Source organism: Heteronotia binoei, chromosome 21 (genome assembly GCF_032191835.1).
Source record: "Heteronotia binoei isolate CCM8104 ecotype False Entrance Well chromosome 21, APGP_CSIRO_Hbin_v1, whole genome shotgun sequence".
Taxonomy (NCBI): domain Eukaryota; kingdom Metazoa; phylum Chordata; class Lepidosauria; order Squamata; family Gekkonidae; genus Heteronotia; species Heteronotia binoei.
Window position 1 is genome coordinate 152,445,574 of NC_083243.1, and position 19,369 is coordinate 152,464,942.

General features: G+C 39.4%; 1 protein-coding gene across 1 annotated transcript in view; it reads right to left on the reverse strand.

The window, feature by feature from the left end:
* Positions 1-19,369, reverse strand: part of HPS5 (HPS5 biogenesis of lysosomal organelles complex 2 subunit 2) — a 46,607-nt gene that overhangs the window by 22,193 nt on the left and 5,045 nt on the right. The window contains exons 2-12 of the mRNA XM_060263217.1: positions 18,329-18,498; positions 12,719-12,829; positions 12,222-12,286; positions 11,439-11,631; positions 9,752-9,885; positions 8,791-9,006; positions 8,344-8,415; positions 4,211-4,299; positions 2,294-2,472; positions 1,899-2,057; positions 497-656 (exon numbers count right to left, since the gene is read on the reverse strand). Coding sequence (XP_060119200.1) covers positions 497-656; positions 1,899-2,057; positions 2,294-2,472; positions 4,211-4,299; positions 8,344-8,415; positions 8,791-9,006; positions 9,752-9,885; positions 11,439-11,631; positions 12,222-12,286; positions 12,719-12,829; positions 18,329-18,427 — 1,477 coding nt within the window. The 5' untranslated portion in view covers positions 18,428-18,498. The remainder of the gene's footprint in view (positions 1-496; positions 657-1,898; positions 2,058-2,293; positions 2,473-4,210; positions 4,300-8,343; positions 8,416-8,790; positions 9,007-9,751; positions 9,886-11,438; positions 11,632-12,221; positions 12,287-12,718; positions 12,830-18,328; positions 18,499-19,369) is intronic.

Below are 19,369 nucleotides of genomic sequence, written 5' to 3' on the forward strand. Positions count from 1 at the left end.
AAGAAGAGCATACCGCCTTATCTCCCATCAACAGGCATTAGTGGCTGTCCTAATACACACTGCTCAGTAGTTTTCATAGGATACTTCCATTAATTGCCAAAATGGGCATTTATGTATTGCTTTCTTTTAATCAATTATCAACCTGAGGGAATCTAGATGGCTACTACTGAACACTGCTCTAAATTAACTATAATGCAAACCAGCAATCCAATTTCTAATTTGTTAGGTATTTCATTCATAAAACAACATAACTAAAACAACATTAGTTGTATACAACCAAACTACCCAATTACCATAAAAGAAAAATGCCAGAATGATTTAAATGAGAAGAACATTTTTAGAGACTGCTGCAACACATAGATAACAATTCACAGAAGCTGGCAGATGCCTCCACTGATGACAAATAACTGGAATAATTGATCTGGCATTATAGCCCATACCGATCCCAAACTATTTACTGTACGAGCAGGACGTATTTCATAAACATTTATATTACCAAGTTCCAGCTGTTCTTCATCCAGATGTGAAGGAAATTCCTTTGTTTTTTCGTCTTCTGATAGATTTTGGCTATGTAATGAGGAAGCATCCTCATCAGATTGACTGCCTCTTCGACTAATAACACGATAAATTCCAGAATCCAGTATATTGAAACTTTCCTATTAAAAATCATAACGCAGAGATCAAAATTCTATCATTACAAATCACAACCTAATTTAGAGTATATCAAAAAAGCTAAGGCATGATTCAGCCAGAAGTAAGCACTCTTAAAATTCATTATCATTCATTTATTAATTATTTTAAATTTCTATCCCAACCTTCCCATAAGTGAACTCAGGGCAGTTAACAACACAATCAAAAACATTAAAAACCAGTCAATAATTATAAAATGATTACACAATCTAAGACAGTTTAAAAGATGGTCAGATAAAAATCACCATTGAGAGTATGAGCCTGTATGAGTTGTAGTATAAGCATTATATACACAGCCGTAGTATAAAAATTTCAGTTGTAGTATTATCATAATGCAAAATTTTGTGTAAAACAAAAGATGTGCATGTAAATGTGATCTTGTCTATGAATGTGTTTCTACAAACTGATTCTGCCAGTTCAAAATACAGTTAAGACAGTACAATACTGTCTAACCTTATTTTGAAATGGCAGAATTTGCAGGATTTGCAGAAACACATTCATAGGCAAGACCACATTTAGAATCATACAGTTTGATTTGTTCTAAAACTTTTCCAGGTATGGATGTCAAGTTGATGGGTCAGTAGTTATCCGGATCCTCCTTTTTCTCCTTCTTGAAGATGGGGACATTTGCTTGCCTCCAATGTTCTGGCACCTCACCTGTTCTCCAAGAATTCTCAAAAATAATGGCCAGAGGCTCAGAAATTACATCTGCAAGCTCTTTTAGTACTCTTGGATGCAGTTCATCTGGCCCTGAGGACTTGGTTTCATTTAAAGAAACTAGGTGTTTAGGTACTACCCCTAAGCTGATCCTAGGTTGGAACTCCATACCCTCATTGTATGTTCTGTTTTTGCCATGTTGAGCACTGTTTCCTTCATAAATGTCATTTGCTACAGACAAAACATTGCATTATGATACATTGCATATACCATCAAATCTGGTATTATGCCAAGAGTCTTGGAAAATAAAACATTTAATAGTCACCAACAAACTAATCAATACCACATTTACAAAGCAATTAAAATATTACTGTAATGAAACAAGCGACTAGTTAAGGAGTTTTAAGAAATACAGAGGTACAGATGATAAAAACTGAATAAACTATTTAAACATTTATTTTGTTTCTTTGAGGATCTATACAAGAATATCTTTGTGTGTGTGTGTGTTACCTGCCGTCAAGCTACATCTTACTTATGGAGAATATACCTACATGTGAAGAAATACTGCTCCTCCTGCTACTGCATGCAGAATCTAAAGGTTCAAGCTTTGAAATCAGTTCTTCAAGTTGACCGGTGATATTGCTTTGTGTTGAGAGGTCCAACTGTGATTTCAGATGTTCCAGCTTATCTACTGGAAGAGTTTTTCTTGCCTAAAAGAAAAATGAAAAAGTTCATTTAAAAAAATCTAGCACTGAATCTTACCAGATAGTATAATAAATTGTCAATGTATTAAAAGCAGATCTAAATGAAATTAAGCCATATGAAAATAGAAACCATTACTTCTATGCTATATTTTATATGACACTTTTACACTGAAATAATGATTGACTCATGGAACTTATTTTCAGATAGTCATTAAAAGAACAAATTTCACAAAACTTATTACCCGACACAAAACAACAGAATTCTGAAAGAGGCAGCAGATTTTGGCTGCAAGACCCCAGAGGCTTCTTCTAAGCAGACGATCCACACATCTTTCCACCGTCAAAAGGGAGAGATGAGAAACTTTTCCACTGGAGTGCAAACAGAAGAGCTCATTTTTGTATACTGCAATATCCTGAATGTCTAAAAAATGATCATAAGTGTCAACATGAATACAGAGTACCCAAAATTGCATGTGTTATTTTATATTTTAAAAAGAAAAACAGGATTACTCTACTTACCAAGAACCCCCTTCTATGCATACATGAAGTATACATCCTTCAGTCCATTCTATAGTTACAGTACTGAAGACTCCTTTCCCACACAATGATATAGAACTAAAAGCACACACCACCTTTTAGGAAAATCACACCGCTTGCTGCATATTTGGAAACAACTGTATGCAGCAACTTCTAAAAACATGGTCATGCACCAAAAACAAATACCTATATAAGTTTCTCAACTGACATTTTTCTTCTGACCACTAAAATAGTATAATGTATGTAGTGGCCCTTATCTATTCTTGTTTCTGCCTATGATAGACTATTCAGAAACATCTGAGGACAAGGAAGACCCCCAGTAATCACTTTATCTTGATCATGAAAGATGCACAGCTAAAATCCACTTTATGGATTTGTGATAAAGATATCAAACCTATTTTCTTTTTCACAAATCAGCAAATGTGGAATTAGGCAAAAAGCAACATGAAATGCATGGAACCTAATTTACACACATGTATTCAGATTATCTTCAAAATCACAATTTGGGATGGAAGGAAGGCAAGGAAATTTTACCACCAGCTCTGCTCTCAAGTTATAAACCACTGTGCCCTGTGTTTGCTGATCTGTAAACTTGGTTGACCTAATTAAAATTTGCTATGAAATGTTTCATGATAATGGTTAGTATATTTCAAAGTCACAGAGAGGTGACTGAATGCTTATTTTAGGGTAATTTTTGAAAATGCAGCATATGATTCATTCCACAAATGGCATAACTTTCTCCCTGTGCAAAAGCCTTTTTAAACACACAAAGCTGCCTTATACTGAATCAGACTATTGGTCCATCAAGGTCAGTATTATCTACTAGGGATGATCATGACCTGGATCACAAATTAAAGTTTGCAATGAATTTTGGTCATGAAGATTGCGACAGGACCAGCGTATTCATTATGTTCATGAACAGATACATTTCAAGACCGTCTCTGCTCAGTCTAAATGTTTACCAAACTTCAAAGAAACCTAACATGGAGGGCATATAAAGGAGCATTCAGGGGAGGTCCCCTGCCACTTTGATGTCTTTAGGTTACTATATACTCCTGATCCCACGCCTGTCATTTCCCCAGAAAGCACTTTCCTGGGGCACCTTCTTTCCAGGGTGGGGGGTGGATGGGATGTGTAACTGGGACCCCACAAATCCAATCCTCACCAAACTTGGAGGGCTGGTAGAGGAAAGTCAGTGAGTTTGGTGTCTCTAGCACACTGGGGGTGAGGTTCAACTGGAACACAAACCAAACCAGTTCATTTTGTGGCTAAAAGTTCAATTTAGTTTGTGGTTCATAAACCAGCCACACCACGAGCCACAAACCACATTCTCCTGGTTCATGCCCATCATTATTGTCTACTCAAATTGGCAGAAGTTCTCCAGAGTCTTTCATATCATCTACTACATAGTCTTTTTAACTGGAAATGTTGGAGATCAAACCTGGGATCTTTCATATGCCAAGCAGATGCTCTATACACTGAGCTACATCCTCCCTTTTTTCAATGGGTGCAAGACCTCCTCCATTAGAGTGTAGGATCCAGCCCATTAAAAATCAAATTGGTTTGCATGAATTTAACATTTTTAATAAAAATACAGGTACGCTAAACAACATAAAATTCACCTTTCATTTCACTCCAGAGCAAAACTTGGACATTTTGGGGAAGGAAGATATAAATGCCTCTGTCTGTCCATGTCATCACACAATGGTCACTAAGAGAAAAAAAAAGATGTGTAGATCTAGAATCGTTTTGCATTTGTTATCACCCACATAATGGCCTCTTGGCTTTGACTGTTCCAGTGACTACGGTCTTCTCACTGAAAGTGCCTGAAAAAAGGGTTCTTATGCCTTTAGGGACAAGATTCTGATAGGAATTCCAAGCAAGCAAAAAGGGTCTATGCTTAGTGCGGCCGAATCAGCCTGCTCTAACCTGCAGGCCCTATTCCACTCTGTCCTTCTAGGGGTTCCCAACTCCCTAAAGGGGCTTTCTTCCACTCTTGGGTAGCCCACCACCACCACCACCTGATTATTGTTGGGATCTCCCACTGGGAGGAACAGGACTCCCAGCTTCCCTTCCAGGTTCAGAGGCCTTGCCTCAGTGTCTCCCATGGCCTAGTGTCTGATCACTGTGGGGACAGATTAATGTCTTGGCCACCCTTGGAGGAATAGCCACTTCCCAACTGCCTGCCTTCCCGCTGCCCCCTGCCCATTAAGACAGCATGTTCAGGACACTGGAGGTCTATGTGGTACAGAGCACTGCTCCCAGCACCAAAAGTTATAAAGTATTTATTAAAAAGAAAACGTTTACAAGCATACTTTTGGCACAGCACCAGACTCAGGAATACAAAAGAAATTGATAAAAACACAAATCCTCTGTCCCTTTCTCTATACATGTCCTATCAACTGTTAAAATATCTTCTGAAAGACAGAAATAGAACGCAATGGAAAAGTGGGCAAATGTGAAAAAGATGCAATTTAACAATAAGTACCAAGTTCTACATCTGGGTAACAAAAATGAGCAACACACATACTGGATGGGGAATACACTTCTGGGTGGCAGTGTGTGTGAACAAGATCTTGGGATACGGGTGGACCGTAAGTTAAATATGATCAACCAGTGTGATGCAGTGACAAAAAAGGCTAATGTGATCCTGATGTGTATCAGCAGAGGCATAACATCCAAACAGCAAGATGTCATAGTTCCGCCATACACTGCATTGGTCGGTCACACCAGTACAGTTCTGGAGGTCCCTCTTCAAAAAGGATATGAACAAAATGGGGCGGGTGCAGAGCAGAGTGACAAGGATGATCAGGGACCTGGAGACCAAGCCCTATGATGAAAGCCTGAGGCATCTGAGAATGTTTAGTCTGGAGATGAGGTTGGGAGGTTCAGTCTGAAGGAGATCCCTTCACACTTGACCCAAGCAGCCTAGGTCAAGGAAATGTTTCCTCCAGCTCCTTCCTGGAGATTATCCCTGGAGCTGTTCTAGCCTAAAGTCTTCCAAACTCTGTTCCCTGCCTGGAGGAGAAGGGGGAGGATTGGCCACACCATTGTCTCAAGCTGGAACTACTAGCAATTCTTAAGAGGTGACCATGGAAAGCCATTGATAGATTTCCTCCGTCCCAGCTTGTTCTCTCTTGGGGGGGGGGGGTACTTTTAACACCCAAGAGGAGGTTTGCTTTTACCAACCTCCCAGGAGAGCATGCAAGTACTCTTGATTAACAGTTTGACGGGCCAAAGGCTTGTGCCGTACTGTCCCATTGAGCCCCAACGAATCAGGATGGTCAGTCACTAGCATTGCAATCCTTTGAAAGTATAACTTAAATTAGCGATATCTGTTATAAATAATTCTCCTGGTGTGGTGGCAAAACTGACCATCCTGATTCATTGGGGCTCAATGGGACAGTACGGCACAAGCCTTTGGCCCATCAAACTATTAATCAAGAGTACTTGCATGCCACTGGTTGAGTCTGCTCCTCTCTCCCACCCAAGGGGCTGTTGCCAGCCAGCAAAGCTGATTCTGTCAGTAAAACACAACCAACCTATATTCTGTTAGTTACTGTGGGAACACACAACTGGCCCATCACACGTTGATCACCCATCTCTGGCTTCCCATTGGCTGTTGTAGTTAAGAATTGAAACCTTGATGGGAAGTGTAAGAGTCTGAAACATTGGATCAGCTGGAAGTGTACTGACATGTATTAAAGCTTGGATAAAGCCCTTTTGGGTGAAAGTGAGGTCTAAATGTCTCAGGAGGCCCGTTTAGCTTGCACAGCCTATACAGAGAATATTGGAAATTGTTGCACATTGAAGAACCTTCTTTTGGACTGCAGCATATTTTTCTGCGTTCTGAATTCTACATTAGTATCTACATAAAGCGAGAGAAGTGAACAGTCAACCTGAAAAGAAAAGGAACTGGACTTACCTGCTGAATTGTGAACTGTATGAGAATTGCTTTTCCTTTAAAATGTACTGTTCTGTTGGTATTTTTGTATGAATGCATATTGTGATTTAATAATAGGTATTTAAGATTTTTCTTTTTTTATTTCTATTGTCTGTACTTGATTAAGAAATTCTTATTAGTAGTATAGACAGTATACACGGAGGTTTAGCTTCTCTCCTCGCCACGTCTATCCATGGGTCTCACTCTAGTTGCCAAATCTCCAGGTGAGGGCTGGAGATCACTCAGAATTACAACTGCTATCCAGATGGCAGAGATCAGCTCCCCTTGACATTGGGAGGGGCAGTGAATGCTTTCACTTGGGTGGCTTAGAAGACAGCAAGAGTGGGGGAGCACTCACCCAGAGGCCTTTAGTGGTACCCAGGGTTCGTTTTGTAGGAAAAAAATGTTGAGCTCATTCAGGGATTGTTACACAGCTGCACCTATTATTCAATGGACAAAGTGGAAAGGAGGAGATGGAACTTTCAGAAAGGTTCAGGAGCTGTGCTGCTGTGAGCTCCCGCTGAAGGCCTGGTGGTACCTTTCCAGGTTGGTGAGAAATTTCTGGAGATTCTGTGGTGGAGTTTGAGGAGGGCATAAGAGTAAGGGCTTCAGAGCAAGGTCTGTCAGACACAGCTTCTTGCTGTGGAAGCTGACTGGGTGATTTTGGGCCAGTCACAGACTTCCAGCCTAACCTGCCTCACAAGGTTGTTGTTCAGATCAAAGAGGAGAAATGATGTAGGCTGCTTTGGTCTCCCCCACAATGTGAAGAAAGACTCTTTTTCCTATGTAGAGGCTGCAGGGAAGAGGAAGACAATGGAAACCTGAAGTCAGAGGGGCAGATAAAGGGATGGCTCCACCTGAGGATTGGCTACCCTATGCCTGGCTGCTTGCTACTGTTCAGCAGCAACCACCCTATGACAGCCAGTGTGGCATAGGAGTTAGGACTTCAGAGTGGGACCTACCAGACCCAGGTTCTTGCTGTGGAAGCTGACTGGGTGATTTCGGACCAGTCACAGACTTCCAGCCTAACCTGCCCCACAGGGTTGTTATTCAGATCACCCAGGGGGAGGAGAATGATGTATGTTTTGGTTCCCCCACTGTGAAGAAAGACTGTCATTTTCCTATTTAGAGGGAGGGGGAAGGTGATGGAAACCTAAAGTCAGAGGGGCAGATAAAGGGAAGGAGATACGGTTGCCAACTCCAAGTTAGGAAATTCCTGAAGAATTAAGGGGTGGGGCCTGGAGAGGGTGGAGTTTGAGGAGGGACAGGACCTCAGACAGGTACAATGTCATTTCCTCCTGGGGAACCACTGAAGATCACACAGATTCACAATTGCTCTCTAGATGGCAGAGATCAGCTCCCTGTGAGGTTGGGGGGGGGGGGCGGTCAATGCCTTCACTTAGGTGGGTGAGAAGACAGCAAGGGCGGTGGGCACTAACCCAGAGCCTCTTTCTAGAGCCCGTTGTATTTTTTTTTCACAGTGGGCCTTACTCCTGGTTTACTTATAAATACTCAATACAGGATGGGACTATAAGAGTATAATGTGTAAACTACCCATTTATATTTGTGGCATGAAAGTAGTGAAGGATTACCATCTTATTTCACAACTACCCTCTAATTTTTGCTGATAGAAAAAAAGAAAATGTTTATTAAAAAGGAACACATTTCTGTACTTGTTATAATAGTCACAGAAATTGTTCACATTATGTTAATTAGTTAACATGACTTATTTGCAAAGATATCTAGAATTCTGCTCTTTCTCCATCATTAATGCTGTGATAAAACAATCAAAGCACTGCACCATGTATTTACCTCAAATAAAGCAGCCTGGGAAAAGCCAAAGACTGAGAGGAACAACAGGCAGTATTGTACTCTGGATCTGTCCTTTAAGAGAAAATATTAAACAAAAAGTAATTCAGTTTTGTGTCAGGATACTGATCTGTTTAAATTATCTATTTGAATGTTTGCAATTTTGTTTATTATTTGTAAATTATCTATTTGAATGTTTGCAATCTTTGCAATTTTGTCATGATTGTTCGTTTCTAAAACAGCCAAGTTAATTCCCCAAAAATCCAGTGCATACATATTTGAGGACTTCTTTTCTAGCTGCTGATCATTGCAGAAGATGTGTGTGATCTCATGCCTCAAAATACATGCAACCACAAACTAACCCAACACAAAGTAACATACTTTTTCCCCCTCAGGAAGAACTGTAATCAAGATGAAAGTTAACCCTGAATATGTTGCCAAGATCAGTACCTTAGACTAATAACAGGGAGAGGTGGTGATGATAGGAGGGATTTGAATTGATGTGTACTTAACACCTCTCCATCAAAGTTCACCTCCCACATCCGTGAACCAGGTCGTGCACAATATATTAAAGGCTGCTGGCTTCCACAACTTTTTCCTGCTGGGAAAAAACAAGCTCCATATTCCCCATCTCGCTCCTTGTTTCCAATTTTCCAAAACTTCTCCCTAGTTAACCCAAAACATTACTTATTATAGGACAGAAAAAGTAATTAGTGACTATAACTTATACAAATAGTGAACATAAGAAAACACAGCTTTAAACAAAGTAATATTATGATATAATTTTCATATAGAATATTATATTTCAATCTTACACAGAATTTCTGTATACACAAGGGCAGATAACTGATTTGCCTCTCCTAAAGCAACACCACCCCGCCAAGCTATTCTTGAGGAGGGGCCACTCCTCAGAAGCAATTCTGCAGACAGAAAACCTTCCATATGTGGAAATTTTAGGTGGGATGCAGACCTAAGGGCTGTATCCTACTGATCTGCGCTACTGGTTCCTTCCTCAGGCACAAGCAGTCTTACTCCGAAGAAGTAGGATACAACCCAATAACTTCTAAGTTTAATACAGTGCTTTGTGGTGTGCATTTAGAAATTAATTATGCCACCTCCACCTGTCTTCATAATTAGTACTCTCACAGTTTTACATTCAAAGTGCTGCTGGAGACAGAAGAACTCATATGTATAACTGAATTGTCATTTATTGAAGACCAAGAAGTATCACATAGTAAGTTTTGAGAGTATTTTTGTCTGTACTAATTAAAGGATACAATAATGTATTTTTAGAGTTACATGTTCCTCTTTTCTAAGTGCAAAGTAAATGGATCATACAAAAAAAAATTGTTGATGATCCACTGGAAATCAAACCTATTGCAAATGACTTTACACTTGGATCATTATTTACCTCTCTGTATCACATAAGTAAGAACGAGTCAGAGAAGAGATAAGCAGTCTTCCATCCAAATAATCAAGCTGAACCACACGAGAATCAACAGTGGCTATAATCTGAACTGGAAACATAACAAATGAAGTTGTGGCCTATAAATAACACAAAGAAGAAATGTACATTGGATTATTTCAGAATTGCATTAAATTTATAGATATATTACTCAAGAAAAGAAAAGAAAGAGTTGCTTGCACTACTGAAAATCTATGTTGTTGAGGTTGTCTCACACAGTTTTTTGAAAGACATTAATACATTCTCTCAAGTTGCACTTGGGAAGAAGCTGTGAAAGCACATGCCTACCCTGTAGTTACATGAGTATTGGGGTGGAGGGGCATGGAATCATTTGAGCCTTTGCCGGAAAAAAAAGGAAGATACAACAGCTGGAAGGAAGAACTATTTAGATCTGTGACGCAGCACAGAGCCTCCCTCACATTTTCCTGGCATCTGCAGCTCATTTTCCAATGGTGGTGGTATTATTATTTACGTCAGACCTGATGCAGCATTATGAACCAGGAGCAACAATGAAAACTTGGCCTTGGTAAGCATGTGACCTCACTTCTACCATCCTTTCTGCCACTTCAGGTCATTGCAAAGATGAAAGGATGAAAAGTAGGGGCTACATTTGGATCTTCAGCCTGGCACAGAAGCCCCGCATCCCATAGCTGTCATCTGCTGCTAGTGGCCATTTCTGGAGACAGATGGTTGCTACTGAGGATAGAGGAGAACACAACACCTAAGAACACAACACCTAAGTAGGTAGTTTGAAGTTGCCTTCAGTGAGAAGATAGGCTAATTCACATTGCTTTTTAACCCACTTTTTGTAAACCACCTTAAAGATTTATAGGGGTAGGAAAAGGTTTTAAATAGCCAAATTGTATGATAGCCATTCTAGAACATTGAGCTCATACTTCCTACCTACAACGAGATTGGCAATACAAAGGTCTTCCAAGATCAGGCTGTCCTGGCGTTCCACCTACATTTTTTACATAAAATCCTACCTTATCAAAAACTAAAATGGCCTAAATTCTGTGATCATGCGAAGATTTCCCTATAAGCAATGGTTCAAAAATCACTTTTTTCCATAGCAAACATCACTCTACAATCTAGAGGGCAGAAACTATCCCAGCCTTCCTACTGAGCATGGAGATCCTTTGAAATTTAGCACAAGGTCAGGGACCTTGTTCTCTCTAAGTTGAGTTAGTGTGAGCTAGCTGACAGGTTTTTAGTCTCCAACTCATACAGTTTGTCTTTGCTCAGGAAAAATGGCCCCAGAGCAAATTAATTTATGCAGTAACTCACAACTTTAATACCAGTAGCTCACAAAGTAGGATTTTTGCTCATAAGACTCCACAGCTTAGAGGGAGTATTGCTCATATCCAAATACTCAGAAGAAAAGCTGGTGCTAATCTGGAGGTTTTCCAAATGCCTCAGAAAGGCAGATCAACACAAACAAAATATAGCTGTCTTCCAAGAAGGGTAAGGAAACATATCATCCCTGAACTCATGCTGTACAACAATGGTGGGCTAAATACTTGTCAAACAGTTTAGTATAACATAGAGACAAGTTGGGGAACTAGCAGAGTACTGGTAACCACAAAATTTCAAAGGACAGCTAGAGTGTGTGGGTCCATGCCCCATGTTTTACCTTTCCTTGTTTGGATGTATTAATCTTGATAGCAGACACTTTCCCTACATGATCACCAACAAAAACACGCAGTGTATTTGTATCCCAAGAAAGAGCTGTTACTTTTCTGCCTTTGTGCTCTGATGAAACGTAAATTCTTTCAGGCTTTCCACGACGTTCATGATTCAGTTCCCAGACAACAACAAGGCCTTGACTGTAATGAAATAAAATTTACACTACTTATTAGTCTAATTGTTTTTAAAGAGGAACATCCCATACAGATTCCTATAAACATTTGGTGTACTTAAAGAAGTAAATGTTTGAAAGAGTGGTAAATCAACAGGGAAACAGATTTATGCCAAGTCAGCAACTTATTCAATTTCTCTCACCCTTAATGTGGATGCCTTTGGATTTTGTTCTGAATCTACCTGTGTATACTGCAAACTGCATTATGAAGCATTTAACAGCAGCATTTCAACACATATGAATTTCTTTCTTTACTTTACTGGAGACCCTCGCCATTCTCGAATTTGCCGTTTCACTTATTCACCATCTCCAGCCTGTTTACATTTTATCATGCCAATGTCATAATCACTGCATCACTTATTTTTCCAAGGTTTTTTTTTTTTGCTACTTGGAGGCAACAGAAACCTGCCTCAAAGTATTTGCAGATTTTGCTATTTACTGTAATCCTGGAACAGATCCCTCACAAATTGCAAGATTGTTGTACTGAAATACTTCCTTCCTGAAATAGTTCTATGCAGTCTATGGCCTAGGGAAGTTGATAAGAATAAAGGTTCTTACCTTGTAGCAACAGCAACATAGTCTTCATCATGTAAACAAAAGGCAACACGGGAAATGGCACCTTCCTATTCGAAGATAAAGTAGTCAAATTCATTCTGGTAGTGCTCAGTAGCTTCAGCAGTGCCCAATGCACAGCTGCTAAATGTTCATTTTCATTTCATAATGCAGTAGCTTTCTTTATACAAAATTCTAGTTTATGTTTCTGTACTTTAGATTTGTCAACAATATACAGTATAATCTCATGCAGTAATTCAACTGAAATCAACAGTCAGACTGAAGTAACTTTGCATATGATTGCACTGATAATGAAGACTTTCCCCCTTCTGCAGCTCAGGTCCCACACATCTCCCTGGAAGGACTACTGTTTCCAGAGCAAGACATTCTCACCTGCCCCTCCTATTGCACCCCCCAAAACACCCCATGAAATGCTGCTCCTGGATTCCTTATGCCCGAAAGGCCTATATTTCCTTTTTAGCCTAAGATTTTTAAAATCTTACCTTATGAGTGAGAAACAGCCTCTGTTTCCAGTTGTCTTTTTGTATAAGGTTCAGACCTCCACCTGAACTACCCAGAGCCAACCATTTTCGAGATACGGCAAGAGATGTGCACTAAAAAATAAATAGTTACAAGCTAGAAAATACCATTGCTGCTACTTTTTTAATTTCTAAGAAAAATAGCAAACAAAGAGAAAGAGGATCTTATTTAACATTAATTCTGAGCATAAATATTCTAAATACCTTACATTATTTACTTGTTCTTTCTCCTATGCCAATTAAGTGCCAAGCAAGCTTTCTTTAAGCAAGTCCCATTTACTCCAAAGAAATCAATATGTAGCTTAGAGCAAATATAACCTGTTCAGAAGCAGCATTACCAATTTTCCTCTCTCTACTTAATTCATTCCTTAAAAGTTTAAGTGAGTGCTGCTGAAGACCACTGCCTTATTACTATGTATGGATGTAAAAGTTGGATAGCTGACAGGAAGAAAGTGAATTCATTTGAAATGTGATATTGCTGGGGAGTTTTATGCATACTGTGGACCATCAAAAAAAGTCAAATAAGGTTCTCTAGATCAAATCAAGCCTGAACACTCCCTAAAAGATAAAATTACCAAACCGAGGCTATCATACTTCAATCACATTTTGTGATGACTCAAAAAGACAATTATGCTAGGAAATGTTACAATAACCTTTATTGGCATGATATCAAACATGACAAGGAACCAATCCATCCATCAAATGGCAATTTGCAAATACATTAAGCACCTTCTAGATACTAAATATAAAACATTTTGCAACAGTTTCAATTACCAATTGGTTCCAAGTTGACAACAGGAAGACAATTTTATATTTGTTGGGCTTCACTGTTTGCTCACTCAGTGAGTATGGACTGCAGGTCAGAGTAAAAGTACAGTTTAGGAACACATGTTCTAAAGTTTCTATCTCTGGACATGCACAAGAGCACAATATGTTCGCATAGGGAGTTTTATGGAATCTTCCAAGAAGTATAGCACATTGAACCTAGCTAGCTAATAGGCTCTGCATTGCCAGGGGGCTGTTAGGCAGGTGAGATATTCAGCCCTATACCCAAGAGGTAAAACTCCCAAACTCAAGGGTAAACATCTGCCTTTCACTAGGAAAAGCTGAAGGCAGCAAGAAAAAAGAAGACCCAGCATGAGTTGGATTGACTCAATTAAGGAAGCCACAGCCCTTTTTGCAAGTCCTGAGCAAGGCTGTTAATGATAGGGGATTTGGGAAATTATTGATTCATAGGTAGAGATGAAAATTTCTGGAAATTTTGAAACTCAGAAAAAAAACCCAATTTTTTTCTGCGGGGGAAACGGAATTTTTCATTTTGGAAAAATTGGAAAAAAACCGCTACATTAGCACTTTTTTTTCTTTTCCAGATTGAAAGTCATTCCGTTACTTTAGGAATATAAAACATGACTATGGACAATTTTACTTGGCATGAAATTATCACAACTAGCATATAAAAAATATAGTGTATCCAAACAATTATTACAAACAGAATTTACTTTTTAAATAATAATTGTAATTGTAACAAATGGAGCAACAATCTCCTAAACTGTCTACTAGTTTATGTGGAACAGACAAAAAAACCTCCACAATTTTTAAAAATCCAGAAGTAACAATTATTCATATTTCCTCTCCATATTATTAAATAAAAACAAAAACTCATTCTCATAAAAAGAATTGAAGAGGAGGGAAGTGTATAGAAGGGAGTGTAGGACTAAGTTTCAATGAATGGGCATGACCTAAGACTCATTTGTCCTCAGTGCACAGAAATTAGAATAATCTGATACCATACATATTTTTTAGAAATGATTTGGAAAATATTTGAACACCTTGTCTTAAAATATTTAATTCATCATGTTAAAATAAAACATTCTATAATCAATTTGTTTTCTTTTCTTCAATTTTTTGGGAAAAAACCAAAAAGGCTTTAGGAAAAAAACAGAAAAAACCTGGGTTTTTCCCAAATTTTTCAATTTTTTTTCCCGGGCCTTCACATCTCTATTCATAGGTCACTGTAAGTTGGAAGAACTTGATGGCATTTAACACGCACACTTAATTCACTTGCAAAGTATGTAATAAAGACCAGGGGTGGCCAAACTGCGGTTTGGGAGCCACATCCAGCTCTTTCATACATATTGTGCGGTTTTCAGAGGTCAAGCAGGAATGAAAGATGGTTTGGTGTAGAGGTTAAGTGCGTGGACTCTTATCTGTAAAAATCAGGTTTGATTCCCCACTCCTCCACATGCAACTGCTGGAGTGACCATGGGTTAGTTATAACGCTCTCAGAGCTGTTCTGCTTAACAGCAGTTCTTGAAGAGCTCTCTCAGTCCCACCTACCTCACAGGGTGTCCGTTGTGGGGTAGGAAGAGAAAGGAGATTGTAAGCCACTCCAAGACTCCTTTGAGTAGTGAAGGATGGGGTGTAAATCCAATCTCCTCCTCTTCTTTTTAATGCAGACTTACTCTCAAGTAAGCATGTTTAGCATCAGGACCTCAGTCAACCTCTGAGTTCTGACCCATAGGTAGGCAACTATTTTTGCCATATGTAAAGCAGGGGGAAATAGGCAAGTTTGCAAGCTCTTCTCCATCACAGAGGTTGCCCACAGACCTGGAGTGGGGAAACGAGCACAAGAGCTGAGACAGCCCTGGAAGGTGGGACTGAATTAAAGAGGGAGGTGCAGGGTCCCCTCTTATTTTCACAGCTCTTGTAGGAGCTGTATTTATTAACCTTGGTGTCAAGGAAAAGTGAGATGCATAATGATGCAAACACTGGTCAGTGATTTATATGGTACAGATGTGTTTCCTTCTCCCACTGGTGAAAAAAAATTCTCTGCCCTTTCCCTGGTCTTATGGTGACTGTTACTCCCAGCTTGTTTTATTTTAAATCTCCCTTTAGCATGGCCATGTTGCAAAGTGCGTACATACATGTTTTATCTTTCTGTGCAAAGAAAATACTAAGATTTTAATAAACGCATGCGTGCAATATTTATTCATGTCTTGTGGCTCTCAAACATCTGATGTTTATTCTATCTGGCATTAAGCAAGTTTGGCCACCCCTGATATAGACAGTAATTTGGCTCCTGCGACTGGTAATCTTTGCATCAGTAGGTCTTCCCTCACAAACTCCACCAATTAGCAGAGCTGCACCAATAGGAGGGGGGGGGGAAAGAATGATTTTGTTCCCTTTCCTCAATAGCTTCCTGACTAGGAATGGGTACAGAACGTGAAAATAGTGGTTTATTTCATTTCATGGTTCATTGAGTTGCATGATTTGGTGGTTCATTTTGTTTCATTGTTCCACCCACTTTCCCAACTAATCTGTGTTTGTTCAGTTTGGGAAGGTGGAGAACAGCCCCCGAGTGGGCTAGAGACAAACTCTTCAGTGGGTTCTCCTCTACCTGTTCTCCAAGTTTGGTGCATATTGGATTGGGGGGGGGGGTTGAACTACAGACTCCAAAGGCAGGTGCTCCCAGTAATCTACTCTTCTAGGAGTATGTCAAGCTGGGGAAAGGGAAGCTGCCATGAAGCTTCTGGTCCATTTCACCCCCCCAGGTGAAACTAACTAGAAATGGCATCTTTGCTCTCTCATTGGAAACTGACCAGCACAGGAAGCTGGGAAAGCAAAGCTGTGGTGTCTAATTAGTTTCACTGAAACCGGACTAGAAGCCATAGGGGGCTGGGGAAAGCAGAGCTGCTGCTTCTGGTCAGTTTCACTGGAAACTGACCAGAAGCACAGGGGGATGGGGAACCATGCCAGGCTGTCAGGAAAAACAAACTAAATGACATGCCAAGAAGAAAGGCTAGTTCACTTTCATGCTCATGTTCAGTAGAATCAGATGAACCAGTTCAAAATGAACCATGAGTCGGCACCTTTTAGCACAAATCATGATCCATGGTTCAGTTTGTGCCCATCCCTATTCCTGACCTATAGGCAATTAGCCCATATGGGTCCTGCAGTACCAGAAATAAGCTTCCCCAGGGTCAGAAAGGACTGCTGAGATAAGAGGAATGTGAGAAAGATCCATGACCATCAGCAACTTCCATTGACAGATGTTGAGAGCCAACCCAGTATACTTTGCTTGAAATAAGCTACTCTTGCAAACAAGTGAACAGAAACAAACTTATAATTGAAACTGCAGTCCAAATCCACTGAATTAAATTGCCCAGGCCTTTTGGCTTGGATCTCATCCATATGCACTCAGCTTTGTATTTCATCATGAAGCTTCTAGATGCATCCATCTTAGTTCTGAACAGGTGCTCTGAGGCTCTGGTCAGGTGGCCAAGACAGAAACATACTGAAGGTAAACACAGATCAGGTAATACTAATTGGGAATGCTGATATTTTAGAAGGAATAGTTCCACTTGTTCTAAAGAGTTCATGGACCCAGCCTTGTTTGAAAAAAATGAGGCTGGCACAGCGGTCAAGAGCACCTTCTATTAGCTGCATCCAGTTTGCCAATTCTCTTGTTTCTTTGACTCAGCTGATCTAGCTATTGACCCATGCATCTGTAATGTCACAGTCAGATTATAGTAATGCAAAGTCAATTTTGGAACTGCATCTGGTCCAGAATGTGGCAGCCTGATTATTATTGGGAACAAGCCAGTGGAAACCTATCTTTTCAATTTTGAAACATCTACACTGGCTGCCAGTTTGCTTCCAAGTTCAATTCAAGGCACAGGTTATGATCTTTAAAGCTTTTAATGACCTGGTATCCACATAGCTAAAAGACCATCTTCTCCCACATGTTCCTCAGCCTGCCATCTGCTTGCTGTTCCACCACTCAGGGTGACCTATCAGGCACTGATTAGAGGCCAGGCCTTTTTCATCATGGCTTCATTCTGTAGAACGGACTCCCCAAAGAGAAGAGGCAGTTGCCTTATTGCAAAACTTCAGGAAATACTACAAAGCTTGTTTGCCAGAAATTTAAACAGGGTATGACTAACAGGCAACCGAGGGGGGGAGGGGTGGTGCTTTTCTAAAATGAGTAATAGTTTGTTACCTATAAACCCTTCAGAAGAAAGACAAGAAAGAAATATTTTAATGAATAAGCTCAGTGCAGGAGAAACATTTAATTCACTACTGACTTTTATAGCCTCAGAGGGAGGCTGCCACTTTCCTTTTTCTCAAAAGACTTTGGTTTGATTTGAAACCTGCTGTACCCAACATGGCCAAGTCTTAATTATTCCGTGAAACATCCTACACAATACAGGCCAGAACCATCTTTTTTGTCTTCCTTTTTTGTCTTTGCTAACATTCTGCCCAATTAAGAATTTTGAAGAACAGAAAAGACTATACATTGCTTTGTGATCATTTGTTTTAACGTATTTTCTAACTTTAACGCTTTTCTTCATAAAAAGTTCCTGCTTAGCTACTAGCTCCTCAGCTACTAGCACAAGTTTACATCAGTAGACTGATTCCACTGGGGAACTGTTGCAGGTTTTCATCCATGTAATAATTCCTAAATCAATATACACCACTTTCATTAAGTAACTGTTATAAAACCCGAAGTTACAGAATAATGTTTCTATATGCTGAAACAGCACTGTCACCAGGGCAACTATGATTTAAACACACCTTCAGGCGACTGGAATCCAACCTGAGGGCAGAAAGCAATGGATTGAGGCACTCAAATTCTGCCAAAACATGGCTGTAAGTTTCAGGTATCATTGGCATAGAAGACAAAAATGGTCTGTTACAACTTTGTTACTGATATATTTTCCACTGATGTATTTTCCAGATGGTACCTATAGAAAAAGGTAAGAAAGGATTAATTTTTCCATACTTGAAGCCTTTTTGTTTCCTAAACAAGCTTGCTTTCCCCTTAAAAGTCCAAATTTTCATGTTGCTAAAATATCCATGAAAGGACAATACACCCACTGATACCTAGCTAATAATAATTACAGACTCTTCCTCCTAGAAGCTGTCTCCTTTAACTGAAACACAGCTCAGCTATTGTTTCCTGTATTCTGAAACCTACCCACCATCTTAATTCGCAGATATACTAAGAATTTAAAACCAATTTAATCAAGCTAGTGTTTTCAAACCTAACTAGTTACTCAAAATGATTAGGAACAGCTGATTTGCTAAAAGTGATGTGTATCCGGAGTTTCTTTTGGAAACTTTAAATAGAATACTAAAGCCTAATAACAACAAATGATTTTTGGGAGGATTAATGCATGATGCACTCATAAGCCATATGTTAATCAACAGCAATGAATTCTAAATTTTAAAAACTACTTTTTCTAATTTCATATCTTTCAAATCTTTAATAGCTGTGGTTCCACACAAGCTTATTTCAAAAAAGAGGTACAGACTACAGGCCGCTTAGCCTAACATTTATTCTGGGTAAATTAAAAGGAGCTGTTATTAAAGAATTATTAAACTGTTATTAACTATTAAAACTGAGGAACAAAGCTTGCTAAAAGACAATGGTGAACTAGACGAACCAATGATCTTATGTTCTAACAGTATTTCAGACTGGAAAATGGACATCAAATACTTACATTTCTCTTACTCATCTTTCATTTCAGTACAAAAAAAATATAAACAGGCTACATCTGTTGCTAAGAACTGCAACAGCAAGTTCAAATTACAATAAAAGCAAAGTTAAATGCA